This window comes from Atractosteus spatula, chromosome 10 (assembly GCF_055471065.1).
Source record: "Atractosteus spatula isolate fAtrSpa1 chromosome 10, fAtrSpa1.hap1, whole genome shotgun sequence".
Classification (NCBI taxonomy): Eukaryota; Metazoa; Chordata; class Actinopteri; order Semionotiformes; family Lepisosteidae; genus Atractosteus; species Atractosteus spatula.
In genome coordinates, this window is record NC_142715.1 from 26,911,025 (window position 1) to 26,937,336 (window position 26,312).

Sequence of the window (26,312 nt, forward strand, 5' to 3'; positions counted from 1 at the left end):
AGTCCTCCCTCTGGACTCCGCACTAAACTGAAAGCTGCGCGAATTCCTCACTCCGTGTCCTGTACTGTTACAGGTGCTCTCGTGTAGATGTGGGGCACAGCCATAAGGACACTTTGAACTTTTTCCATATGTGAAGGAAAATTCAAAAGAGCATGAAAAGTATGGATTGTACTAAATGACTAAACAACGACTTTTGATGATTACAAGAGATTCAAGAAACACAACCGTCCGCACACGGGCTTGGATCCTGAATGTTTAAGTTAAGACAAAGCGAAGGATACGAACTGTAAACTCTCTTACAGTTTGTGAAATAAAACAATTTCTTACTTTCTTAATAATTTCTTACTGCTGATAGACAATTTATTGCATTTTAACAAAATCACAATTACAAACATTTTGGGTTAAACTGTTATTCACACACTCTAACGAAGATAAACGTTAGTGTCTTCCGGTGTGTGAGCCCATTTCTAATAAGAATAAAAAATAAGTTATATAAATTGAATTGTTCTACTTTTTATATTTACATAGTCTTATTAATATTTTAGTTAAATATTTTCTTCTGTAGTAATACTAGTCTCGATTTACAATTTTTGGACATTGTGCATCTTAAATAATTTTGTTATTAGTTTCGGTTTTGGAAAATCGCGCCCAGAAGCTACCAAAACTGATAATGTTCACAAGATGTGTAATGCAATAGCAGCCTTCTGGGTGAAAAACAAAAAATATTTCTTGGTATGAATCCTAGCTCATTTATAGGCGGCATTCTAGGACTTCTCGCTTCAGAAATCCTGTCAATGCATCGTACGTTTCTACTCCATCAATATCAGCAGTGTTATCACTACCAAACGCTAAGAATAGATCCTGGCAATACTTCATGAGATCTTCTTTGGAAAATTGTTTATTTCATTTTTAAAAAATATTTTCAATACCATCCAAAAAGTCGAAGGTTACAATTGCATGCAACTGATGAGATCTCTCTTCGATGGAAGAGATGGATCCACAAGAAAAACACGTTTCTTGTGGATCCAGAAGAGGACCATTATGAGGCTCAAAATATGCCTGTCTCTTTTTTTTTAGGACGAATTGATTATTGAGGTGTAATCATTGGTTCAAAACCCAAATCATCTGGTATTGCTGTTGTTTCTTTGATAGTTTCTTCAAATCCTTCAATTGATCTTCGATATCGAGGGATAATATCATACAAGTTGTGGTTTTCTTTTAATCACCAATTTTATTAAAATTTCACCTTCTTTTACAGATGTCTTGCATGTATCACAAGATATAACAGTCTCCTTGCATCCTCAGGTCAAATGTTTTAAAAAGTACAACAAAAGTACAATATACTAAACAGCATTTATGGTTACATGTATATTAAAATGAAGGTACATATACCAAGATATTAAAATACAATTGTACAGTCCAAACCTAATAATGCTTGTGAAGTTCTCCACCAAATCTACACTGTAATTTTGAAGTATTATAGCTGAGAATGCAAGGTGAGTATGAAGATCAAATTCTAATTAATTTCTTGGAAGCTGCTGATGTTGGTCATTATTGAGCATTCCAGATCATATTCACTTAAGTACTAAATTGATTACTTCTTGTAGCTTTAAACGTGCACAATATTTGCATTTCTTGCAAATATCAAGATGTTTAAGGTGTCACTGAGAACAATAATCGAGTTTGAGCAGATATTATGCTTACATGGGAATCACAAGACGTGCTCCTCTAGGTGGGCTTGAACTACCAATCTTCCGCTTAAGAGAAAGAGTAACAAGAACCAATGTTTTGCCAAGTAATTTGAAGACCTAGATAAAGAAACGTGGCGCAGAATGAAGAAGCATGGACAGGGTTTGAACCCTCATAGCCCAAAAGTCCACCTAATATACGATGTTAATGGAGGCATACATGTTTACATGGGATAGTTACTCCTGCTCCCAAACCAATATGCTGCAGTAATATATGATAATGGTACTGTCACTGCTTTTGAGCCATGTGTTTCAGCTGTCAGCCTACTATACCATGTTCAACCAACGCTAGTAATATTACTGTTGTAGTAGAGGAGCAAGAGAGGTGCAGTCGGTAGAGCTGGTGACCCTTAAGTTCAGAATTGTGGATTCAAGGGTCATTTGTGTCCTTTATGATCCCTCTAATCTTTTAGTAGGACAGTTCAAGCAGGACGTGATAGCATACAGTGACAACCCAATGTCTTATGTGCTTTGTGTAATTCAGCTTTCTTACCACTTTGGGGTTCGATTCAGATATCGTTGTTAAAGCAAGGGGCGAGCAAAGGCTTTCCTAAATCAAGGTTGGTCTGCTCACAAGTAAATAGAAACACTTGAGCGTTTACTGTTTGAAGACCGCACTTTGTCAAAATACTGCTGTTTCTTAATTTTTGACATTATGGTATTTAGACGGGGCAAAGTAGTGTAGGCCTTGTGCAACTTTGATTAGCGTTTGTTATTCGGTTTTGAGGTTTGAGGAGCGTAATGCAAATCGAACTGGTGAATAGAAAATGAAACAGGAATCACTTCTTGGGCTAAGAAATCCAAGAAGCATGGAAACCCGTGGATTTTAACAATACAGAACACTCACAAATTGCAGTGTTGCTGCTTTCATGTTTCGGTCCTTGACTTTTGAATGCATACCTTACCGGAAATCTTTCTTCACTTAAAGACAGCTCAAAAAGTTCTTAAGGCAGAAATCGGAGCCCATCTAAAAGTTCCTTTCTGCTTATCATATTTAAGTATTGACGAAGCATTTTCCTGCCCATCATGTTATTGAAAAGCGGTTTCTCTGTTTTCCTCCTATTGTCATTGTCAGCACAATAAGACAGGAACAATGCACAAAAAATAAAAAAATGTAGCTGTCAGAAGTGGGATTTAATCCCATGTTTCCATTTGGAGACCAGAACACCCAACCAAGATGAAAGACATCAGTTCTCAAGTCTGACACCTTAGACCACTCAGCCAACCTATGACAAAAGCTGTGCTGAATTCACCAGTAGTTCACTAAACTGAGTTTCTTCCTTGAACAGATTTGCTTGTCTACAGAGTAAATTGCAAAGTCCAGGTGTGCAAAGCTCATGGAGACTTATTCACAAACACTTACTGCTGTAATAAATGCAAAAGGATCTTCCACAAAGTACAGATGCAGCCATTCAAAATGCGTGCGTTATTTTGCGGCATACCCCGGTGGGCGTGGCGCGGCATCTCGCAGTGTCACGCAGTGTGACGTGTTAATCGCGCGTCATTTGACGCTCTGCCGGAAACTATCCGGCGTCACCTTGTAAAACCGCCAGGGGGAGCTTAACCTCTCATGTACAGCATTTGAGCCTTTAATTTTGAACAGTGTATTACAGCATGTTAATCTTCAGTCATTAAAATGTTGGTATATTTTATGAAAGCAAGATTGCTCAGTTGGACAAAAGTACACAACCTACCTTTATCAGAAATATTTATGCATCAAAGCCTTTACCGGAGATATTACTAATAGTATTAATAATGGATGACTTTGGACAAGCTGTATACTCAAAGTATAATTTCTTTAGCACATTTGTACAAGCACTTGGAATCTGTCCAAGCCATACTTTGTCAGGCATTTTGTTTTACTTCAACGGGCATAAAAACTTCCTTGCTTTTAACAGGGCGTTTCATAATTTCTAACTACGAAAATGATTTAAAATGCGACACCTATCATTCAACTAGAGCTTAAAATATCACAAGGAAAAATACACACCGGTATTCCATTTCTCCCTAAACATTGTAAGCTTCGAAGTCTTTAACTAACGTGATACCGGAGTCAACAAGCATACTTTTAGAATTTGATTAAAAGGGAATATAATATGGAATCGCGTATCTCAAGAATTTAATAACGGTATGATTATATCCATGTACTGCGGCAGGGCTGTGTAGGGCTGTTTCGCCTGCCTGCTCATGCGAGCTGACTGTAGCCGACTGGTCTAGGTGCGTGCCTGCCAACGGGCAGGGTGTGTGCTCGAATCCAGCTGGTGCTGAACCTTCCAGTTTTATTTATTTATTTTTTAATCGCGTAACATATTACCGTATGCAAACTGTACTGTATACAGTATGTATATGTATATTTAATGTCTTAATTGTGCCCGTTTAATTGAATTTTAAAAAATTATTTAACACGAACATTAAGCTGTTTACATCTTCCGCCTGAGAACAGTCACCCGTTGCTACCCAACGCAGAATGGTGATTGGCTGACACCATCTGACACCCCTCTGATTGGAGAAAAAAGACGTGCTAGTTTGCTATACATACTGTAACAGGAAGAGGATTTCTTTCTATTCAAAACGTGTACTTTAAAAGTTTAAGAAGTAAAAACCTTACAGCGTACACAGATTTCTAAACTGATCAGGATCGTTATCTTTGTCTTATGCATAACAATATTCACCGCTCTGTGCAGCAAATTAATAATAAACTTTATTTTATATAGCGTTTTAAACGAATAAGTAATTAGATTGCTCATAAACCTAATCACTTGCTTTTTCTTTTTATTTAGGCTCAGATTTCAACTATAGATCGTATTATTAATACCCTTGGTGATACCCCTTGGTGTTTCTCTCGCTCTCTCTCGGGTCACCTGATCATTAGCTCGAAAGATTTGAGTGCTTTGTGTATATTCTAATGGTAGTGGGGGCAGGGTGTGTGGGAACAGGTTTGGTTGAAATTGCATTGGAGATCTATGTTCTTCACACCTGAAACATTTTCTCTGAAAGCATTTTCTTCGCTGTTTAACCGATCTTGTTACAGCATGTTACAGTTTACTATTATTAACCATATTAATTTTAAGTGCTTAATGTAAAATCTTGTAAAAATATATTTTCATTGTTCAAATATACATTAAGTCTGACTATCATATAATAAGTTAAATACAAAACTAAAAGAAAAGAAAAAGAAAAAATATAAATATAAATTTATATATATTTTAATATATTTTATATATTTATATATTATATAAATATAAATTTTTTTAAATTAAATTTTAAATATAATATTTTTTAAATATAATTCAAAATATTTTGCTAACAATGTTAACTGTTTATGAATAATAAAATGTATTAGCTAAGGCGTAGGATGGCACAGTTGTTAGTATGTTTTTTGTTTTGTTTCTTTTTCATAAATACAACAGTAGTACCTGATGTCTCAGTGGCTTTCAAAATTAAATTATGCATGCAAACCTGTGAACTAGAAAGATAACTAAGATATCCATCCATTTATAATGGTGGCAAAGTGGTTAGCATTGCTATCTTGCAGCACTGGGGTCCTAGGTTCAATTCCTGCCATCCTGTGTGTGTGGGGTTTACATGTTCTCTCTGGGTTACATGGTTTTTCTCCATATGTGTGATATGACTCCCTCTCGCACTCCAAAACATACTGGTAAGTTAATTAGTTTATGGGAAACCTGGCCCTGGTCTGTGTGTGTTTGTGTCTGTCTGTCCTGTGATGGACTGGCGCTATGTCCAGGGTGTATTCTGCCTTGTGTCCGTTGCTTACTGGGATAGGCTCCAAATCCTCTGTACTGGATAAAGAGATTAGAAATGGAAGTAAAGGCACTGTGTGGATGGAACTATACACAGTGTTAGAAACCCACTATGAAATGGCAGCATCTCACTGAGAATAAAATATTTTTTACTGCTGGCTTAAGGAAACAGCCTTTCCACCTCTCTTGCACATCAGTATCCATACCTAGTTATTTAAACAAATTGCCTCTAATTATAAACATCTTAATATGCTGGCTCTGTGGATCCGCATCAGCTATGTTTGCCCATTCCTTCAATTCATGTGCATCCAACACACAGTTCAATGCCAGCAACTACACATAATCTAAAATACAATCCTTATTTCAGTATCTATGTAAACATATAGTCTGTTAACTTCATCATCTTCATCAAAAGTATGCCTAACCCCATTAGGAAGTGTTCTTGTTATAAGTGTATTCCTCAGCTTTCCCCAAACTATCTTCTTCTTGCCAACATCTCTAGTCTTTTATCCTGCAATAACTCAGCCAACACTTAAATCTCCAAAAGCTGCTTGTGTTAATTTCTTTAAATCACAAATATCATGTGTAAATACTGGCCATGTAATACTCTGCATTGTGGAATAATAGTTTATTTTAAAGGGAACTAGAGAAACTAAGAACTAGAGAAATCAAGAAAGGCTTTTTTTCTAGAATTAATAAATGCACATCCTGTTCACTGGGGAAATTAAATCCACACTGAGCAATCTTCAATATGTTCAGAATATGACAGCAAGAATCCTATCAGGGATGCATTACACCTGTTTTCAAGTCCTTGCACTGGTTACCTATCAGATTTCGAGTCAACTTCAAAATCCTTATCCTCCTTATATACTGTCCTACAACTGGTATTATTGTTCTCCGAATTATTGTACTTGACATGACTTCATTCAGCCTTTCCTGAACGTCTATGACAGGCAGAGTGAGTGCTGTTTCTGGTGCGATCTTTTACAGCTGACATTTCACTGTTTTAAACGAACAAGAAATTAGATTGCTCATAAATCACTTATTCTATATAAACACAGCGTAATTGCCCTCCGAAAATCTTCTTTTTCTTGTTCGTTTTAGAGACCTTGATCGAAACTGATTTTAGATGTCAGAAAGAATTTATTTTCTCTGTATTTCCTACATTGCTTTGTCAAGATTTTAACTTTATATCTAACTTTATATCTAGGCTCAGATTTCAACTATTATAAATCGTACAGTAATTAATAGCAGTAAATACTGATGTTTATACATAAAAAAGTCATGCCTTGGAGTATAGACCCCCAAAGGAATGCCATAGACTCAAACTGCAAAATAAACACATACAGAAAGAAAGTATTTGTATTGTAATTGCAAATCCTGGTACTGTATGAGTGATTGGTATGACTTTCCTCATTACAAATCTCTTATTAGAATTTAAATTTCTCTGTAACTCCAGGTCAGAACAGAGAAAATGTAACTGCCTTAAGGAGTTTACGATTATGAAAAATAGAAGGATAAGCATGATACGCATGTCTTCTGTCATTTTCTAAGTCATGTTACTGAGCACCAAATCTTATTGAGAATATGAATCCATTTAAGGTTTATACCATTAAAGTAACAGTTTATTCCATGCTGAAAATGTTTGTACCAGACTTTTTTGAGGCCTGTTTAATTGTGTCTGAAGTCTGATGTTGTAAATTTTATTGTTAAAAAGATCCATGAAAATGTCACTACTAAAGTTAGCTGGTACTGTTGGTACTGTAAGTGGCAAGTAGAGCTCATATTTTAGATTTTGTGTAGTTGCTAGCGTTGAACTGTGTGTTGGATGCACATGAATGAAGCGACGGACACAAGGCAGAATACACCCTGGACATAGCGCCAGTCCATCACAGGACAGACACAAACACACACACACCAGGGCCACTTTAAATCTAACCTCAGAACCTTTCTTTTCAGAAGACTTAGTGTCTGTATCTGCTTCATTTTCTAATTTTGGTAGCACCTCTACCTGCTTGTCTTTCTTATATGCATTTACTTTGTAATCTGTGGTCCTTTTATCTGTTTTTACATCTACTGTATTGCTTTGAGATGCCACCTTTAATGGTGATATATCAAATAAAGTTTTTTATTATTGTTATAGGGAAACATGATCAGATTGTCCCTGGTTCAGAAAAAAAAGATCTAAAGTATACTAGTTTGTCACTCTTCTAATTCCCTTTGCTAAATGACTTTTCATACTAATCTGATCAATCTAACTGCCAGTTTTCTGTGCTTTCTCTATCCTGCTAGATTTGCAATTATTCTGAAAATTTTCATCTTGAAATGACTAATTTCTAAATACCTTTTTCACTGTTAACATCTTGCAGCAACTCTGCGACAAAATATACACTCTGACAGTTCATCCTGCTACCAACATTAAATAAAACAAATCTTAAGATTTCTATATTTATGTCTTTATTTAGTGGTTTCATTAGTGACAAAGGCTAAACTTTCTTGGAAAAATGTCTTTTATGTGTTGCGGAAAAAACTGACTTGCTTTAACAAAATATGTTTACAAATCCTTTCACTTGGCATTTTCGTAGTTAGAAATTATGGAGCGCTCTATTAAAAGCAAGGGAGTTTTTATGTCCGTTGCAGTTCTTTTGCAACATGAATATAATTATATCGTTATTAATTTCTTGAGATACGCGATTCCATATTATATTCCCTTTTAATCAAATTCTAAAAGTATGCTTGTTGACTCCGGTATCGCGGTAGTTAAAGACTTCGATGCTTAAAATGTTTAGGGAGAAATGGAATACTGGTGTGTATGTTTTCTTTAAAGTACCGATACCAGCCATATACTGTATGTTTAAGTTCCAAAATTAATATCGTTTATGGACTTCACACGCGTTGCAGTATGCTCCTATTCTTTTTATGCTCAGGCACAAAGTAAAAGGGGATGCTTCATATTGCTTGACTAATTTTAAAAACTAAGTTAGAAATGCAGACGCTCCCTCGGTGCGCTGCTCTGGTGCGCCGGCTCTTACACAGTGCCTGTCTGCCGTAAGCGTTACAATATACATACCCAACACTGCTTGTACCCATCTGTCATGCAAATAAAACACCTTGAATTGAATTGAATTGAGGGGAGAGGGGGGGAATACTAAAGCCAATACTGGCTCAATACCCTCGATGGGCTTTGACGTGCTAATGCGTTGGTTTAAGAGTCCGGGTGTGGCAGGCTTCCAATGTCAACTCGACTCGATTGGAAGACAATGAACATATTTTGTGATATTTAGAAATATAAATTTGTTTGGTGCGAGTGAGGTTTTATTTAATCTCTGACCAAGGGAAACGTTTCATTTTTTCAAAGAAATGTTTGTTAAAAAAATAAGTCATAGTTCTATGGGATTCAATCACAGACCATGTGACATGGGAGTCACGAAACTACTGTAACACACAGCGCCACCAGATTTAATAACGCAATAAAAACGCTATAAAATAATGTGACTAGGCACAGAAAAAGTTTACAGCACAGTACGATAATAAATGCTGACCATGACTTTAGAAGCATAAATTACCTTACACTCAATTTAAACACAAGCTGTCTTTCTGTATGAACCTCTAAGCTGGTTCATACAGAAAATGTAGGAATGCATTAGCCTGATTATGATTAAAAAACACATAATTAAACACGCGTTTGCGATTTAAATCAGAACACGATTTAAATCAATATAAATGTTTATATTGTAACGCATACTGTCCAGCCTCCATTTCTCTATAAAAAATTACTCTGTTGCACACACACACACAATAGAAGGAGGAACCGCTGTCAGAAGGGAAGATATGTTCAAAATATCGCAAATATCGATCATGTTGCGATATTTTGAAATATAAAAGTCAATTGATTGTCCATAATATCGCTATTCTATTTTTTCGAAGAAATGTTTGTTAAAAGAAAAGTCCGGTACCAGCTGGATTTGAACACACAACCTACCAGTTGCTAGGCACGCACCTAGACCAGTCGGCTACAACACAGCTCGCATGACCAGGCAGGCGAAACAGCCCTACACAGCCCTGTCGCAGCACACGAATACCATTATTAAATTCCTTAGATACGCGATTCCATATTATATTCCCTTTTAATCAAATTCTAAAAGTATGCTTGTTGACTCCGGTATCACATTAGTTAAAGACTTCAAAGCTTAAAATGTTTAGGGAGAAATGGAATACTGGTGTGTATTTTTTTCTTTAAAGTACCAAGACCAGCTATATACTGTATGTTTATGTTCCAAAATTAATATCGTTTATGGCCTTCACACGCGTTACAGTATGCTCCTATTCTTTTTATGCTCAGCTACTAAGATTTCCCTTCATTGGTAAATTCAATATCTACAACGGGCACAGCAAAGACGTTTTTACTGTAAGTCTTTCTACGACAGACCAACGGACCACGAGTGCCCCTGTCGGTCAACCAATCACTTACTGCGGTGCCGCGCGTCATCTTGCGTCATACTGAGCGACGTCACCTGCGGTACGTGTCTGTGACGCACACTTTGAATGGCTGCATCTGTATTAGTTGGGGGGGCGGGGTTCACACTTATGCAACCAGGGTGTTGTAGGTTTATTAGTTTCAATTATTTTTCCAAAATTTTTCTCTTGAATTTTGTTGGTTGCAAGGTCACATTAAGGATGGAAAGACATCTGACATGATTTATCTTGATTTCAGGCTTTACATCACAAAAACCTGCAATTTCAATAAGGGTGTGTAGACTTTTTATATCCACTGTACAGTCACTTCCTTTGTTAAGCGCCATGGGGCAACCTACTTATTGTGAAAGGCGCTATATAAAAATAAATTTAATTTAATTTAATTAATCCAGAGCATCAAGGCACTTTACAAAACATGCATAGAAAAGTAGAGTATAAATGTGTAAAACCGTAGTTTCTGAAGTAACTGCTTGGATAATCCAACTGCCACTGTTGTTACTGCTTCTGCTGCTAATACTACTACTGTTACTACTACTACCACCATGACTTCAGATTCTAATACTAATTCTGATACTAATACTCGTGCTACTACTACTGCTGTCATTACTAGTAATAGTGATAAAAACAGGGCACTCACAGATCTGTGGATGTGGGTCTGGAATCTAGAAAGTGATTCCATTCGCAAACAGCTCTGGACCTCAACACCTGTTGATGGGTCACTTCTGTCAGACACACCAGTGGAGCCCAAGCCCACCTAAACACACACTCACACACATTATCACACACTGACAGACACACATCCAAACACTCACACACAGACACTACACACTCACAGACACACACATAGACACTACGAATACTTATAGACACACATCCACACACTCACAAACACAAATTCACACACTGACAGACACCACACACTCACAAACACATACGCTCATAACTACAAATACACTATAAATAACACTAATACAAATAACAATTATATCGCAACAGTAACACTATCACTAAGACTTACACTATCATCATCACTAACACTGACACAAAATACTACTACACTTATAATACTAATAATAACAGTAATGCTATCACTAAAACTAACATGACTACTAGTGTAAATCATCTAACCTTATCTCTATAATTATCACTAATATTAACAGGAATACTAGCATTAAAACAATCAGTAGCACTATCATCATTAATACTCACATGAACACTAGCATTAATGTTAAAACTACCGATTGTACTCACACAATTATTAACATGAAGACAATATTAGTATTAGTTGCTATCCGTGACGTCACACCGCTCTTTGTGACGAAAGCGAGACACCTAGCAGTGCACAGTGACGTAGCGCCTGTCGCCGAGGTTACCATACATATGATTTGTAAACAGTAGAAAAATGCATTTAAGCTTTTACTTACACAAATTTATCAACTTGGAATATAATTTTTAAGCTCTAGCATACAATTCCTAAACAATCATTTGAATAATAATTCTTTAATTTTGGATTGAACATTATTAACACTAAGGCGCTATTGAAATTGATTGATACAGGCTGTATTGACTGTTTTCTAGATATTTAAAACAGGGTCAAAACGGGCAAAGAATTAGTACTCACCAATCAGTTAAGTTAATCGATTATTCTACGGTTCTTCAGTTGAATTAATTGGTTGTCGATAGATAAGTGATCAATAAGTCTCCTCCGTGCGCTCCGCGCGCCTCCCGCGGTCTTGCTCTCTGATCCCGGCGCTCTGGCTGGTGTCTGTGACATCACAGCGCTCTTTCTGACAGAGCAGAGAGCGCGTCTCCGCTGGACGAGACTCCTGTCCGGAGACCGGGGGGCTTTTCTTACAGATATAACATCACCAAAAATAAAGGCGATTCATAACAGCTGGAAATGGAGAGCGACAAAACCGAGGAATACAATTTATGAAACAAAAAAAATAGTTTACTTCACAGACTAATGCGTTGTATAGCATACTCCCGTAGAGCAGAAGAGAAAGGGCACAAGTCCCTGTAATGAGCGCTTTTAAGCGTTTTACACTAATCTCCACAGAACAGAAGCCAGGAGGATCAGACTCCTGATCCTGGAGGTTGAAGAGCATCTCCTGCTTTTATTTCCACTCGAGCTCTCAGTTCCTCAGCCAGTTTGGTGATTTAATTAACTGTATAACTGTTATCAGACTCTGTTTAACTGTATATTTATAAGACTCTCCGTGAGAGACGTGTGGGAGACGCTGTATCCCAGGGATGGTGTGGAATAACACACAGACAGGTCTTCTGTGTGATCTGAGTCCCACTGCTCAGAGCTAAAGACTGGTCACTATTGTAGACAAGACCATCAGTCTGCTGCTGCTGATAATCATATAACACTTATAAGAGTAGCAATACTGCTGTTCATTAAATCAGTAAAAAAATAATAATAAGAGATAATCACATATTGCTCAATTTTTCCGTAAAACACTTCTGACACTAAGACGCTGTGAGGAAGGAGAAAAGGGGGAGATGTGACCTGAGTCCAGGCTGTTCTGTGTGATATTATTCATGTAGCAGCACTGATTGCCTGAATGTCCTCTGGTTCTGAATTGTCAGGATAAAGAGAAGGATGGAGATGAGCTTCTGTCTGTTCAGGAGGTAGGAGTTTGGGTAAAGTACTGAGGGACCCAGAGCTCTGTGTGTGAGTCTGAGCTGTGAATCTGACTGAGAGGAGATACTTTTTTTATTCTGCCTCTGAGAAGTCTTTTCCTTTGCCAAGCAATGTTACATCCCCTTCAGATACTCTGCACAGACTGTCAGAATAAGCAGAGAGGAGAGAGAGAGATGGACAGATAAGAGCACACACTGCGAGAGAGACAGGAAGGGGGAGAGAGAGGAGAAGGAGCAGGAAGACAGTGCAGGTGTTCAACCACACTGTGATCACAGGAGACAGGAGGCTTTTCTCAGCTACTGGGGAGCTCAGTGCTCATGGCCACTCAGGCTCGGAGGCTCTGGGAGCAGTCAGGTCTGAGGGCTTCTGCTCATACTGACACTGGAACTCTGAGAGTCAGCCTCCATTCTGACAGGAACAGCCCCTCCTATTCAGCCCTGAGAGACACACTGAGAGAGCTGTGTAGGGAGGGGAGAACACTGAGGGTCACCCTGTACAGGACTAGAGCTCTGAACACTAGGCTCTCCTGTGTCTCCCTGTACAGCTCAGCTCTCAGCTGCCTCATCACACTGACACCCACAGCCTCACAGTACAACCTGGCTTCCTGTGCTGGAAGAGCTCGGAGGAGCAAAAACCACAGACTCACTGCAGAGCCTGACCTGTAGCTCCAGTGAAGCTCTGCCTTAAATCACCGCTGTATTAACAAGGACTGAACTTTTTTTTTCATAATTTTGTTGCTTTTTCAAATTTGAAACTGACTCCTGCTCTGTGGCTCCTGCTGCTGCAGCTATTATGGTGAAGCTGTAACACAAGAACTCTGCTATATTGAACAGGAGAGTTTAAATACAGCATAACTGCTAATACTACTACTGCTACCACAACTGCTGCTGCCACTGATACTACTGCTACTACTAATATTTTACTGCTGCTCCTACTGCTGCTCCTACTACCTATAATAATAAGGAAGAGGATGTGAGCTGTGCCCTCACACTGTTCAGACTGGGGGTGTATCAGTGTATCAATATCAGTTCAGCTCCACTGTGCTGTTAGAGAGTCTCAGTCATGCAGTCGGCTCCACACAGAGAGACACTGGGGTCACAACTGGAGGGGTTGGAACATCTGTGTGGATTGTAGCTGTACAGAGACAGACTCAGGGTCTGAGGGAGTCAACTGGAAGAGCTGCTGTCCAACAGGCTCAGTACATAAGGGACAATCACTGCTGGGCTTTTCTTTCTTTTTCATTTAAATTATTGATCACAGTCACAGGACAGCCAGTTCTTATTCAGTCCACCTTGTCTCTGTATTCCTGTGCTGACCTGAATGACCTCACTGCCACCTTGAGCACAGGTTCTCCTCACAGGTTCTCCTCACACTGCCCTTGACCAGGACCAGAAGACATTACTGTCTGGAGACACAACAACTCTGTGAGTCACTGCAGGACACCAGTCATTGGACACTGCCTGACACCGACAGCAAGACAGGACCATATTCAGGACACCAGCCACTGGACACTGCCTTACACAGCAGAAAGACAGGACCACGTTCTAGACACTTCCTGATACAGACAGCAAGAATTACAGGACCATATATGCATAATTGATTATCTTGATACTGATTTAAAAATATAATACTTGTCTACAATTTTTTTATTTTAATATCTGATCTCTTCCTGCCCCTGCAGCACCTGCAGCCCTGCTGTCTGTATCTGTGTTTCCTCCAGTGAGACACAGAGCTGCTCCTGTCTCTCCTCTCCTCCGCGCTGCTGGGAGTGTCTTCAGGGAGAGGAAACAATGATGTGTCTCTGATATATATGGAAAAGACTTAAAGGGCCCTGTCTGATTGGCCGTCCTGCCTGTGTGAGAGGTTCCTGCTGTCAGTCTGAAAAGGCAGTGCTGTTTGTGATTGGCGGGGCGGGGGGCTGTGTTGTTACTGGGGGTCTGGGGTGCGGAGCAGTAGCTCAGTTGCCCTGTGGGTTCAGGGGTGAAGAGAGGGGTCTCAGCTGTGCTCTGTCCTCATGACAATGGAGAGCTGCCTGTCTATCTTCTCTCTCGCTGTCCTGGTGCTGCACAGCTCAGCCAGTAAGTGTTGAGTCTTCTTCTGTCTAGACACACAACAACTGAAATTGAAGTTTAGATGGAAAAGCTGCACAACATAATTTGTAAATGAGCTCTGGATGAGAGGTTTTAATGTTTTATTTTAAATCCAGGATTGTGGGTATTTATAAGAAAACATTAAAACTGATTTTTTATTGGTCTGTAAGTCGGGAAAAAATAATGATTTGCTTAGAACAATTTTATATTTTTAATAACATCACCTCTGCCAGTCTACTGCTACTAACTCTTATCTTCAGTTTATGCCTCCAGTATAATTATCTGTATGTAATATTCTTACTCTTATGTATTAAACAGAAAAGAGTGTTATTAAAGACAGGAGTATATTTTATTATTATGGGCTATGGCTTTATTACATGTGGAACGTTTATATAAATAATTTATTGAGAAGGTGATATTTTAGCTTGAAGAATTATTAAGGGCAGGTATGATAATAGATTTAAAGACATATTTAAACACTGGAAAATGTGTGAGCCAGTAATGTTTTCATTAAAAAATTAATTATTTATTAATAATTAAAAGAGACTGAGGTAGTATTGGAGGTAAATAAATTATCAAAGATGAGTATTTTTTTTCAGTATGTGATACTTTCAGTGTTAAAGCTCATTAGATAGTCCAATATTATAAGAAGTTAAGTCTGGAACAGTTTTAAGCCAGTAATAATTTTAGAGAAATTAATTAAAAGAGACTGAGGCACTATTGAAGGTCAATATATTTAAAAAAATGAATATTGGAGGTAAATATGATGTGAAACTATTTTTGACCCATAGCTGTTTCTAGATAGGAGTATATATATTTTTTAGAGACTGGTAGTTTTATTACATAAACTTATTTTTCTGTATGGTTCAGGCAGGTTTGCTGTGTTTAGACATTGAAAAGAACAGGCTGTACTGTAGAAAAAATATTTACTGCTAAGATAATAGTCAAATATGATTTTGTATTATTATTAGTGTTGTAACAGAAAGAATAAGGTTCTTGATCCCGAGATGAAGTAAAACAGATGAGTTTATTGCATGCAAGGAACAATACCATCAACATACTGAGTGATCACAGTCAGTTGAAGCCACGTGCTACCCTGTTCTGGATAGTCATTCTTTGTAATGCATAATATTCCAACCCAATAGATCTGGGATAAAACCACCCATTAAAATCTGGTACTCGGCAAGTAAAACTTGCTGTCCCAATACTCCTGTGGCCTCCTGCTGTCTTCCCATATACATTAATCTATAGCACACTGTTGAACAGAGGAGTGAAACAAGCATGACAGTAATGCTCCAGTATCCCCTAACTGAGAAACCAACACTCCATTAACAGTACATTTTTAACCACTGGACTGGGACAGACTTAGGGAGGCTACAAGGGATTTACAGGATCTAATCGTTAGGTAAACAGATCTTCTCACAAGACGTTATTCTCCCCAGTCTCGATTCTAAACCTACAGCGTTTCAGCATGTCTGGTTTCGAGACATTTGAATAAAACCAAATTGTTTCCACTATTGCAACTAATTGTATAAGAATACAAAAACTGTTTATCTAACTACTTTTACGTAAACCTGTACTGTACTTATACGTTTCAGACGCTGTTATATTTTCCAATCTCCTTAAGTTGATTTTCGTCAAGTCTCTTTAGTTATGTCTCTAGCCAGTCCCGCTGGCTAAACACACTCACACCGTCATTTAGTATACCAAAACTCACAGTTACACACATACATGCCGGCACACAAATTCATAAAACACACATACACATCGAGAATATATTTTTCTCTTCGTACTACAATGTGTTGTATTCTTGTTTCACTTCTACATGAATCCTTTTAATTCCTGAAGCGCACTCCAGGTTCGCTGCGTTCCTAATTTCGGGTGCGGTACTTTACCCCACCGGTCAATATCTTCCGGTTTTGGATTTGATAGTATGGGGGAATCGGGGAAGGTAGGTGCGAGTGCAGACCCCCTTGACGGGGTGCGAGACAGTTAGAGTGGCGCTGTCATCAACGGCGCCAGCCCCTGCTACATCAAGTCCTTTCCCACTTCGAGTGAGAGTACAGATCTGCGGGCGCCCTCCCTCTAACAGGGGAGACCCTGATCCGTCTTTATCACACTCATACCAAGTGTTATCCCAATCAGACCCCCCTTCTCCATATGGCCACTGTGGGAATTGATCCCAATTATTTTCGTTTCCTGCCTGTTTGTTCCCCTGTGGGAGAGCAGGATATAACACATTAACTAGTGCAGTGCGACCAGGAACTAATTCTTCTTTTAGTTTCCGATTCTCCTGCACTGCCTCTTTTCGCTTTTGTTTATACTCTTTCGTAGCGAGTAAACTATCTTTTCTTCCGGGTTTTTGTTTTCCCCGTAAACACACTTTTAAGAAGTCACATCCCAATTTCTTTTTTTTTTCATGTACAGTATCTGCCACCACTGGTGCCGGCCGTGCACCAGGGTGGGAGCCACATGCTTGTGCTTTTGCCAATCAATACGCATATGCTTTCTTTACAGGCGTCTTCGCCCCAAACTCCTTCTGACAAACTCAGCTTTTCCCATATTTTTCTCCTTCTTTTCCATCAACTTACACTTTTCCGATATATAAACGGACCCTTCCACCACTTTCTCAAACCATCAGTTAGCACACATGTTCGGTCTCTTTTACTTTTGTCGTGTGTGAAGTAACAGCTCATTCAGTAGGGGAATGTTTTCACTTGGAAAAATCTGTGCATTACTGCACTCATTCAGCTAAGGGCGTCTGTTACCTCCAGATCTAAATGCCTCTCAGAGACTTTAGAGAGGACTTACACCGCACTGTTCACAGGTAAGGGACGAGACCTCGAAAACCCCCTTTCTTGATCAGTAATTCACCATCCCCAGAATGCCAGCATCGCTGCTTTTGCCCCGGGGTGGACTTACGCACTGAGCTCAATCAGGGCGATTCTCGGGTCTCAACGTCCTTTAAATCCTGCTACTTAATGCTTTGCTCTTTTATTATGAGGTGTGTTTATGTTAGTGTCGTGCGTGCGTATATGTATTTCACAAACAAGGAAAACACCAAAAACATACATACATATATATCTCTTCTACTCCTGTTTCCTTTAAAACAAAAAACCACTCCACGCCAATCCGTGCACGATCAAGGCGTAGCTAATCTCAGGACCCCGGGCGCAATTAAGGCCCACACCAATCCTGGATTATACGTGCATTTAATGCACCACTCAGCTCCAGAACCCCGGGCGCAATTAAGGCCCACACCGATCCCGAGCCACAGAACTCCGGGCGCAATTAAGGCCCACACCAGTTCTGACCTTCAGAACTCCGGGCGCAATTAAGGCCCACACCAGTCCTGAACTACGTGCATTTAATGCACCACTTGCTCTAGAACCCCGGGCGCAATTAAGGCCCACACCGATTCTGAGCCTCAGAACTCCGGGCGCAATTAAGGCCCAAACCAGTTCTGACCTTCAGAACTCCGGGCGCAATTAAGGCCCACACCAGTCCTGAACTTCACGGTAAGGGTCCAAAACCCGTTCAAAACTCCACGCGCAATTAAGGCATACACCAGCTTCGAACGCCTGTACACAATACCGCGGAACCCCTGCCAGACCAAATTCTGGGCTTACAGCAAACAACCCATTACATACACCGGTGTCTTCCCCGGGCCAGAGGAATTCAGAAACTCACGTTTACTCCGTCATCTCGGGCGATTCTCGCAGGGAGCAGAGATTTCCCAATCGGTCAGAGAGAGTCAGGACTTTTAAATAAAAGAGGAGTCCTTACCTCTTAGTTATGTGCGCGCTGACCGTCTCTTCTGCCGATGGGAAGTTCTGCGCCTTCTGGAGCATCCGCCGACTACGCCAAATTTGTTGTAACAGAAAGAATAAGGTTCTTGATCCCGAGATGAAGTAAAACAGATGAGTTTATTGCATGCAAGGAACAATAAAGCCGAAGTCTTGTTTCCCGCAAGAAACAACAAAACCGAAGTATTGTTCCCCGTACTGTTACAAACTTTTGGGTTATATAGTGTTTTCTTCTCCGTTTCTGACGTCACTCGGTCTGATGGTAAAGAGGGGGGTTCATGGTATTTGGCCAGTTTACGATGTTCTGGACGAATGGTCAGTTTAACATTACACCCAGGGGGGTTCCTAGCTTGCATCTGTAATCCTTATCAGTCAACCCCCTTTCCTGCCATAAACCCCAGCTTGTGACTTAGAAGTCTAAACCCCCTACAGAAAAGATTAAATTCAAACCCCCGTCTTCACATCTTTCTTCATTAGAAACCAGGGTAGAACAGTTACAGTTGCTTTATTGAATGAAGAGTCCCAGGGAAGCTGGAGTCAATCCCAGCAAGCAACGGACACAATGCGGGCGACACACTGGAAAGTACACCAATCCATCACAGGGCACACACACAGACACAGACATGCACACACTCCCACCAGGGTGAATTTAATATAATCTAGGAGGAAACCAGAGAACCCAGAGAAAAAGAAAAAGATGTGAGCTCAGGTAGAACATACAAACTCCACACAGATAGCAAACAGGGTCTGGAACTGAACTGGAAGGCAGCAATTATATTGACTTTGCACATTTAAAGTAAAATTAGAGTAAAATTTGACAGATAAATGAGTTGGTCTTCTACAGTTAAGATTCAGATAATAAGGTCTATTTTTCTTTTTGATAATGTGGAGATTTAATAAGAATGGTTTACTGCAATCTGGTTGGTGTGCATTTGAATGCTAGTTTTTAAGCATGGATAATGAAAATCAAATAATTACTTAATAATATTGTACAAGTTACATAAATACTTCTCCTGCCTCCATCAGTTGGAGATTCATGATCAGAGCACTCAGGCTTGAGGCATCGTTTAGGACAACTTTACAATAACACAGAGAGTTAATGAATTTACTAGTTAGCAAAATATATTAAACGTATCTGGTATACTTGGAATATGATAATCTCTGAATCAGGTGTTAAATGATTCATGTGTTAGATCTTGGCATGTAAGGGCTAGAAATTAGATGTATGAAAGAAAGGGGTACCCCTCTTTTTTGTTTGTTTAAATTTATTATTTTTTATTTTTCTTCATGATTATACACAACATGAAAACTCCTAAAAGGATGAGAACAAGCTTCAATGCTGTTTAATAGTTTATCCTGTAAATAGCGTTTTGCCACTGGCAGTGATAAGGAAACCGCAGTTCTGGCAAGAGTGAAAAGGCAAAGTAATTAAAGGCACCGCCAGAACATTCTGAACACTAAGTCGTGTCTGGTCTCCTCATAAATTTGCAGATTGGTAAAACTCTTCAAAACCTCATAAATATAAAATAAAGTGAGCACAACGTGAATGATTGGATGTTGTGGCTAATGTATAGAGTTTTTGTATCCATCGCTGGTCAGAATGATTACGTTGTCTTGACTATTTTTCAGCTAAGCTACCAGCCATGGTCCTTATTGTCACTCCCGCCGCGGAGGAGTAAAAGCACCTATTTCCATTTTAGATGATTTTGTGTGATTTGCGTTATGTAACTGCATTCTTTGTAATGGTGCTTGTGTTGTTGAGTGGTCAGTGGTTGAGTCTGTAGTTCTGGGAATAATGTAGGAATGCGCTGTGTGTCTGTTGAGAAGACCGTCTGTGGTGGTGTTAAAAGCAGTTTTAAGCGGCTTCTGTATATGTCTATGTAGGGCCAAGGAGGCTTTTTGCAACTGTAAGACTAAATTACTCTTTAGTTTTGATTCTAACTTGTCTTAAGCTCTGTTTTTTACAACGAACAAGATTTGAACTTTAAATGTAGTGTATGGCAAAGTTGTGTAGGGCACAGTTGTGTGTGTTGATTGAGTGATGTGAGTTGATGGGCCCCCTAAAAGTCTAAAGCCCTGAGGCCTATGATAGTCTTAATGTTGCCCTGGGTATACAGGATATGATTATCACACACAGAAATGTGGTGTTATGTTTGAGTTGTGGAAATAACTAGAAATTGGTTTAGCGTTTATGTAGAAGCCACATGAGGTAAAGATGTGTTGTTAAGAGTAAACATTGGAAATATTACTTATGCCGTGCGGCTATACACTGAAGCAAGATGGTGAACTCCATTGTAAGAAACATGGTAAAGCAAATGGTGACATGAAAGGACTTGACGATAATAGTGGAAGTGTGAATCTGAAGTGCTTCAATCTGAATGAGAACTTGATAAGGTGGGTGCTTAACTTCCTAACTAACAGGTCTCAAGAGGTCAAGTTGGGGGAAATGCTTGTCTGACATTCGCTACACTTCAATTGGATCACTACAGGGCTGTGTCTTGTCCCCTCTGCTGTACATTTTGTACACTAATGATTCCATAAGCAAACACACAGATAGACATCTCTTAAGTTTGCAAAGGAACAAGTAATAGGTTTATTCTATGCTGAAATAAAAAAGAAAGAAAATACAATGTTTCGGCCGTGGAGCCTTCTTCAGGTGGCTGAACCTGAACCTGAGCAGTAATGCTTGGTGTGTTAAATGAAACTGTGTAGTTCAACAGTTATTGAATTGTTTAAACAGTGGAAATCTGGAAAAATTGTGTATTGAAACAGTGAAAATGTCATGACCGCTAGCCAGCGGAGATCAACCCATAAGAGAACTAATCAGCACCAGCAGCGGGTTAATAATAACAAGCACCGCTGCACGTGTTAATCCACCAGCACACACTCTACCGTGCAGCACACAGCTCTATTTAAACCATCCAGACCCGCTTCCCGCTGCTCGGTATTGAGTCTTTTCTCAGAGAGCTCTACCCTGCCTTTGTTTGTACCTCGCTTTCTATACTTAAATCAGTTCTTAAATCTCATACCGTGTACAGACCAGTATTCAGTTTCCATTCTTATTTTGCAGTTATTACATGAGGCCTGATACATAGATACAAACAAGCATCAGTGATTCAGACTTCTGACACCAGAGGCACTGAAAACTCTACTGACCACAGCTCTGAGAAAAAGAGAAATACAAGTCCCAGCCCTCTGAATTCATAGAATTACTACATGTATGCTGGTAGTCTCTCCAGTATCTCACACATAGAGTCACTGTGCTGCTAAACTCTCCAGTATCTCATACTGCAGAGTATGAAGTATCTCTCAGTCACTATGCTGTTAGACCCTCCAGTATCTCACGCAAAGTCAGGATCTGAAAAGGCAGATAGTGGGTGTCAATGTTTTACAGAAGTTGAGTTAGTATACTTAGTATGCTTTCTGTGTTGGTTTCTGCATGTAATCTGTTTCTAGTTCACCAGGGAATGGAGTAGCAGTACAGTAACACAGAAAACTAAACTATCAGAAATATTTTCAATATGTATATGTACATATATAGAATTTTTCCTCCAAACATGGTAATATTATTTTCTCTGTCTCCAGGTAGTGCTGATGTGAGGCTGGTGAAGGGTGCCAGTCCCTGTGAGGGAACAGTGGAAGTGTATCATGATGGAGAGTGGGGGACAGTAGCTGACTTTGGCTGGGATCTGGATGATGCTGCAGTGGTATGCAGACAGCTGGGCTGTGGATCTGCGGTTTCACCACCAGGAGGAGCTCACTTTGGACCAGGGTCTGGATCAATTCTGCTGAGCTGGGTCCTTTGCAAGGGGTCAGAGTCTGCACTGAGGGACTGTGGAAAACAAGAAATGAAACAGTATAGCATTTCTCATGGCTTTGATGCTGGAGTGAGGTGTTCAGGTAGGAGACACTGATCTAGAGTTTATCATCATGATCCATCAGTCCATCCTCTCATTTCCACAGTTGAGAGCTGTGACAACACTCTTCACTGTAATTACTGTATGTGTCTCTCTACCTGTGGGGAGATCAGAGGTACAAACACAGGCAGGAGACCCTGTCTGAGTGTCACGCCCTGTACACCTAGAGGGTGCTGCTCTTTTGTCTTGTTCCTAGATCCCTGTGATTATTCATGTCTTTCCGGTGTGTCTTGTTGTATAGCCTATTTACTTCCTTTGTCTGCTCTGCTCCTTGCTCAGCATTAAGGGTTCGGATGTCTTGAGGCCCGCCTAGCACCCAGTCCTCTCCTCTGCACCCTGTGGGCATAGGTTTCTACACGACATCGTCTGACCTCCTGAGTTAATCCCTGTTTTTCCGCTACGGATAGGGTCTATTTGCTCTCCTGCCATTTCATGGCATTTCACTTTTGCTTGCCACTGCTGGCAAACGGAGCAGCAATGTTTTCCTGTTGCTGTTTCAGTTTTAACAGGACAAAGTTGTTAGACTTGCGCCCTTGGCACCCCACATGGGACACAAACCCACTGCCCTGAAATTATGAGTTTCATGCTTTCAAAAGAGCTAGCCGGGGCCAAGGTGATTATTATAGTTGAGGAAAATATCACATGATATTAATTACAGTATTATAAGTGTAAGTAATAATTATATGTTGTGAATAATATTTATTATTATTATTAAATATCTATTGTAATTAACTGTGGAAGAAGTGTAAATTTGGGTATTAAATTTAGGAAAAGTCTTCTCCTGTATTTGTGTGTTTTTGCAGCTGGACAACAGGAAGTGTCTCTGTCTCTCTGAACATGTAGTTTATCCTGTCTGTCCAGGAACTTTAGTGTTAGTCAGTTTAAACAGCCAGACTGTGGTCTGTGAGTATCAGTGCCCAGGTTATATAGTACTGCTCCAGCAGTGCCAGCCTGTGACAGTCCTGGTGTTGTCTAGTGTTTTTCTGTGCCCAGGTCAGACAGTCCTGCTCCAGCAGTGCCAGGCTGTGACAGTACTGGTCTTGTCCAGAGTATCTGTCAGTGCTCAGGTCAGACAGTCCTGCTCCAGCAGTGCCAGCCTGTGACAGTCCTGGTGCTGTCCAAAGTGTCAGTCAGTGCCCAGGTCAGACAGTCCTGCTCCAGCAGTGCCAGTCTGTGACAGTCCTGGTGTTATCTAGAATTTCTCAGTGCCCAGATCAGACAGTCCTGCTCCAGCAGTGCCAGGCTGTGACAGTACTGTTCTCTGGGCTCTATGAGTGATGTAGTTTAAATGATTCATAAATGTTCATGAGGCTTCAGTTTCTCTGACTGTTGTTGAGACTACAGGAGCTGCTCCTGCTGACTTTCTAGATGTTAGTCCTCCTTTATTCTCTTTTAAGGCCTTGGTGCAGTATGATTTTTTCACCGTCCTTCTGCACCTCTACCCTGCAGTATTATTGCCCTCTTTATATTAAATTCAAAACTGAGTTTCTAATTTTTCCTTTTTTTTCCTAACATGACCGAGCATATTAATACTTCAGAAATGTTTAGATTAAATGCAAGTGATGATTTTAAGATCTTTTAAATTGAGGATTACAATGATTTAATACAGGTAATCTAAAGAATATAATTTATCTGATTTTATTTTACTTTGACGTACTGTATTATACACACTGTTAATGTGCTCTAATACTGTTAAAATGTGTACAAATGTTTTGTTACATGTCAGGGGTGCGGTTAATAGGAGGCAGGAGTCTCTGTTCTGGCAGAGTTGAGGTTCTGCGAGGGACATCCTGGAGTACAATCTGTGAGGCCGACTTTGACATGAAGGATGCGGAGGTTGTCTGTCGTGAACTAGACTGCGGATTTCCAGCAGAGTTGCTGAGAGGGGCTCATTTCAGAGAGGGACAGGGGCTGATCAGGACAGAGGAGATCCAGTGTCGGGGAAATGAGACCAGAATCCAAGACTGTCCCACCTCAACCAGGGAGCACCAGAGCTGCACTCACAGCAGTGACATCGGCCTGGTCTGTACAGGTGAGAGCACTGCTGTCTGTACTGATTCCCAGCTGTATAAGCACTTCAATATCTCACTCTGAGCTGCACTCACAGCAATGACACCATCCTGGTTTGTCAGGTGAGAGCACTACTGTCTGTACTGATCCTCAGCAGTACAAGCACTTCAATATTTTGAAGAAAAATCAAAAGAAAAGATGTGCACAGTTGTTGTCAGTCAATATTTATATATTCTTACATGTAATAATGGTATTAGAAGAGAGTATAGTATTAGAAGATGGAGTAAGTGTGATGTTAGAATTTCACACCCTAGCAAACTTCTTAAGCAAGATTATTTAAAAAAATATTATTACTATTTTTAAAACACTATGTTCAGACACAATAAACTGTGGTGTATCAAGTTAATTTTACAAAAAAATATTTATGATAACCCGTCTAAGGGTTTGTTTTATTTTACTGATGTGCGACTGAAAATAAACATGACTATTGATTTTTATAGGTTCATCCTTGTCAGCTCTAGACGGTGGAGTCTGGCTTTCAGGAGGAGAGAGTCACTGTGATGGCAGGGTGGAGATTTACTACAACAGCACCTGGGGAAGACTCCTCCAGCACTCCTGGGGCTACAGAGAGGCCTCTGTGGTCTGCAGACAGCTGGGCTGTGGCTCAGTGGTGCAAATATACAACTCCTCTGTGTATGAGACAAGCGACAGTGCTGTGTGTGTGACAGGTATTCAGTGCTCTGTAGTACAAGTCTATAACTCCTCTCTGTATGGGACATGGTAACACTGCTGTGTGTTACGAATGATGTGTCTATGAGTTAGAGGAAGAACACTGTGCGTTATTCTGAGAGTTTCGGAGGGTCGGAGAGAGGGGTAAAAAAGGGAAGGAGATCGATGGCTACTTACCCTAGATGCTTGGCTGTAGTTGAAGTCAAGGGACGAAGGTTGAGTATCGAAGGCTAGAGGTTCAGTCAGTAAGAGTATTTCTCAGTAAAGAATGGTGAGGTAGGAGCTCCTAGAAAAGAGTCTAGTACCAAGCACAGACTTGAAGGTAGCGAGGGATAGAATATCCCAGCAGTTGAGGGTGCAGACATTAGTGTGGTGTCATTGCTGTTAATTGATCAGCTAGCGCTTGCTGGAATTACCTGTAGGTGTGGCCTCATTAGCGAGAGGTCATTTGCTGGATAGAATGCACTTGCTGGTGGACGTGACTGTGTGTCTGTATTCAGTGCTCTGTAGTACAAGTCTAAATCTCCTCTCTGTATGGGACAGTGACAGTGCTTTGTGTCTGACAGGTATTCAGTGCTCTGTAGTACAAGTCTATAACTGCTCTGTGTATTGGACAATGACAGTGCTGTGTGTCTGACAGGTATTCAGTGCTCTGTAGTACAAGTCTATAACTCCTCTCTGTATGGGACAGTGACAGTGCTTTGTGTCTGACAGGTATTCAGTGCTCCGGGGACGAGACTCATCTGGTGAACTGCAGTTCTCCACAGACAGTCAACTGTAGTGATGGACAGGAAGTGTCCCTGATTTGCTCAGGTAGGAGCCACTTGGTCTATTTGATCTTTTTTTATTAGTTTAACTATATATATTTTGATACCTGCTGCACTGATCTGGTAGAAGAAGATTGAAGCCAAGATGTTTGAGTAAAGCAGGCTGAGCAGACAGACAAAAGTGAAAATAAACGTGGACAGAATTAAACAATTCACTTTCTCTACCAAAACACACAGGTCCTTCTGTAAAAACTTTCCTGGAGAGTTTGTCTCGGGTTGACTTCTTTGGCATCCTTTCCTCTCTCCAGTGAGGAATCACGGCTGTCACGACCGCCAGCCAGCGGAGATCAACCCATAA

General features: G+C 40.0%; 1 protein-coding gene across 1 annotated transcript; it reads left to right on the forward strand.

The window, feature by feature from the left end:
* The first annotated feature begins 14,655 nt into the window (after positions 1 to 14,655).
* Positions 14,656 to 26,312, forward strand: LOC148826791 (scavenger receptor cysteine-rich domain-containing protein DMBT1-like). Its single transcript, XM_088926370.1, has 6 exons — positions 14,656 to 14,713; positions 22,117 to 22,303; positions 24,215 to 24,480; positions 24,959 to 25,186; positions 25,902 to 26,000; positions 26,263 to 26,312. Exons 1-6 carry the CDS (start codon positions 14,656 to 14,658, stop codon positions 26,310 to 26,312), a joined length of 888 nt encoding a protein of 295 aa, XP_088782496.1.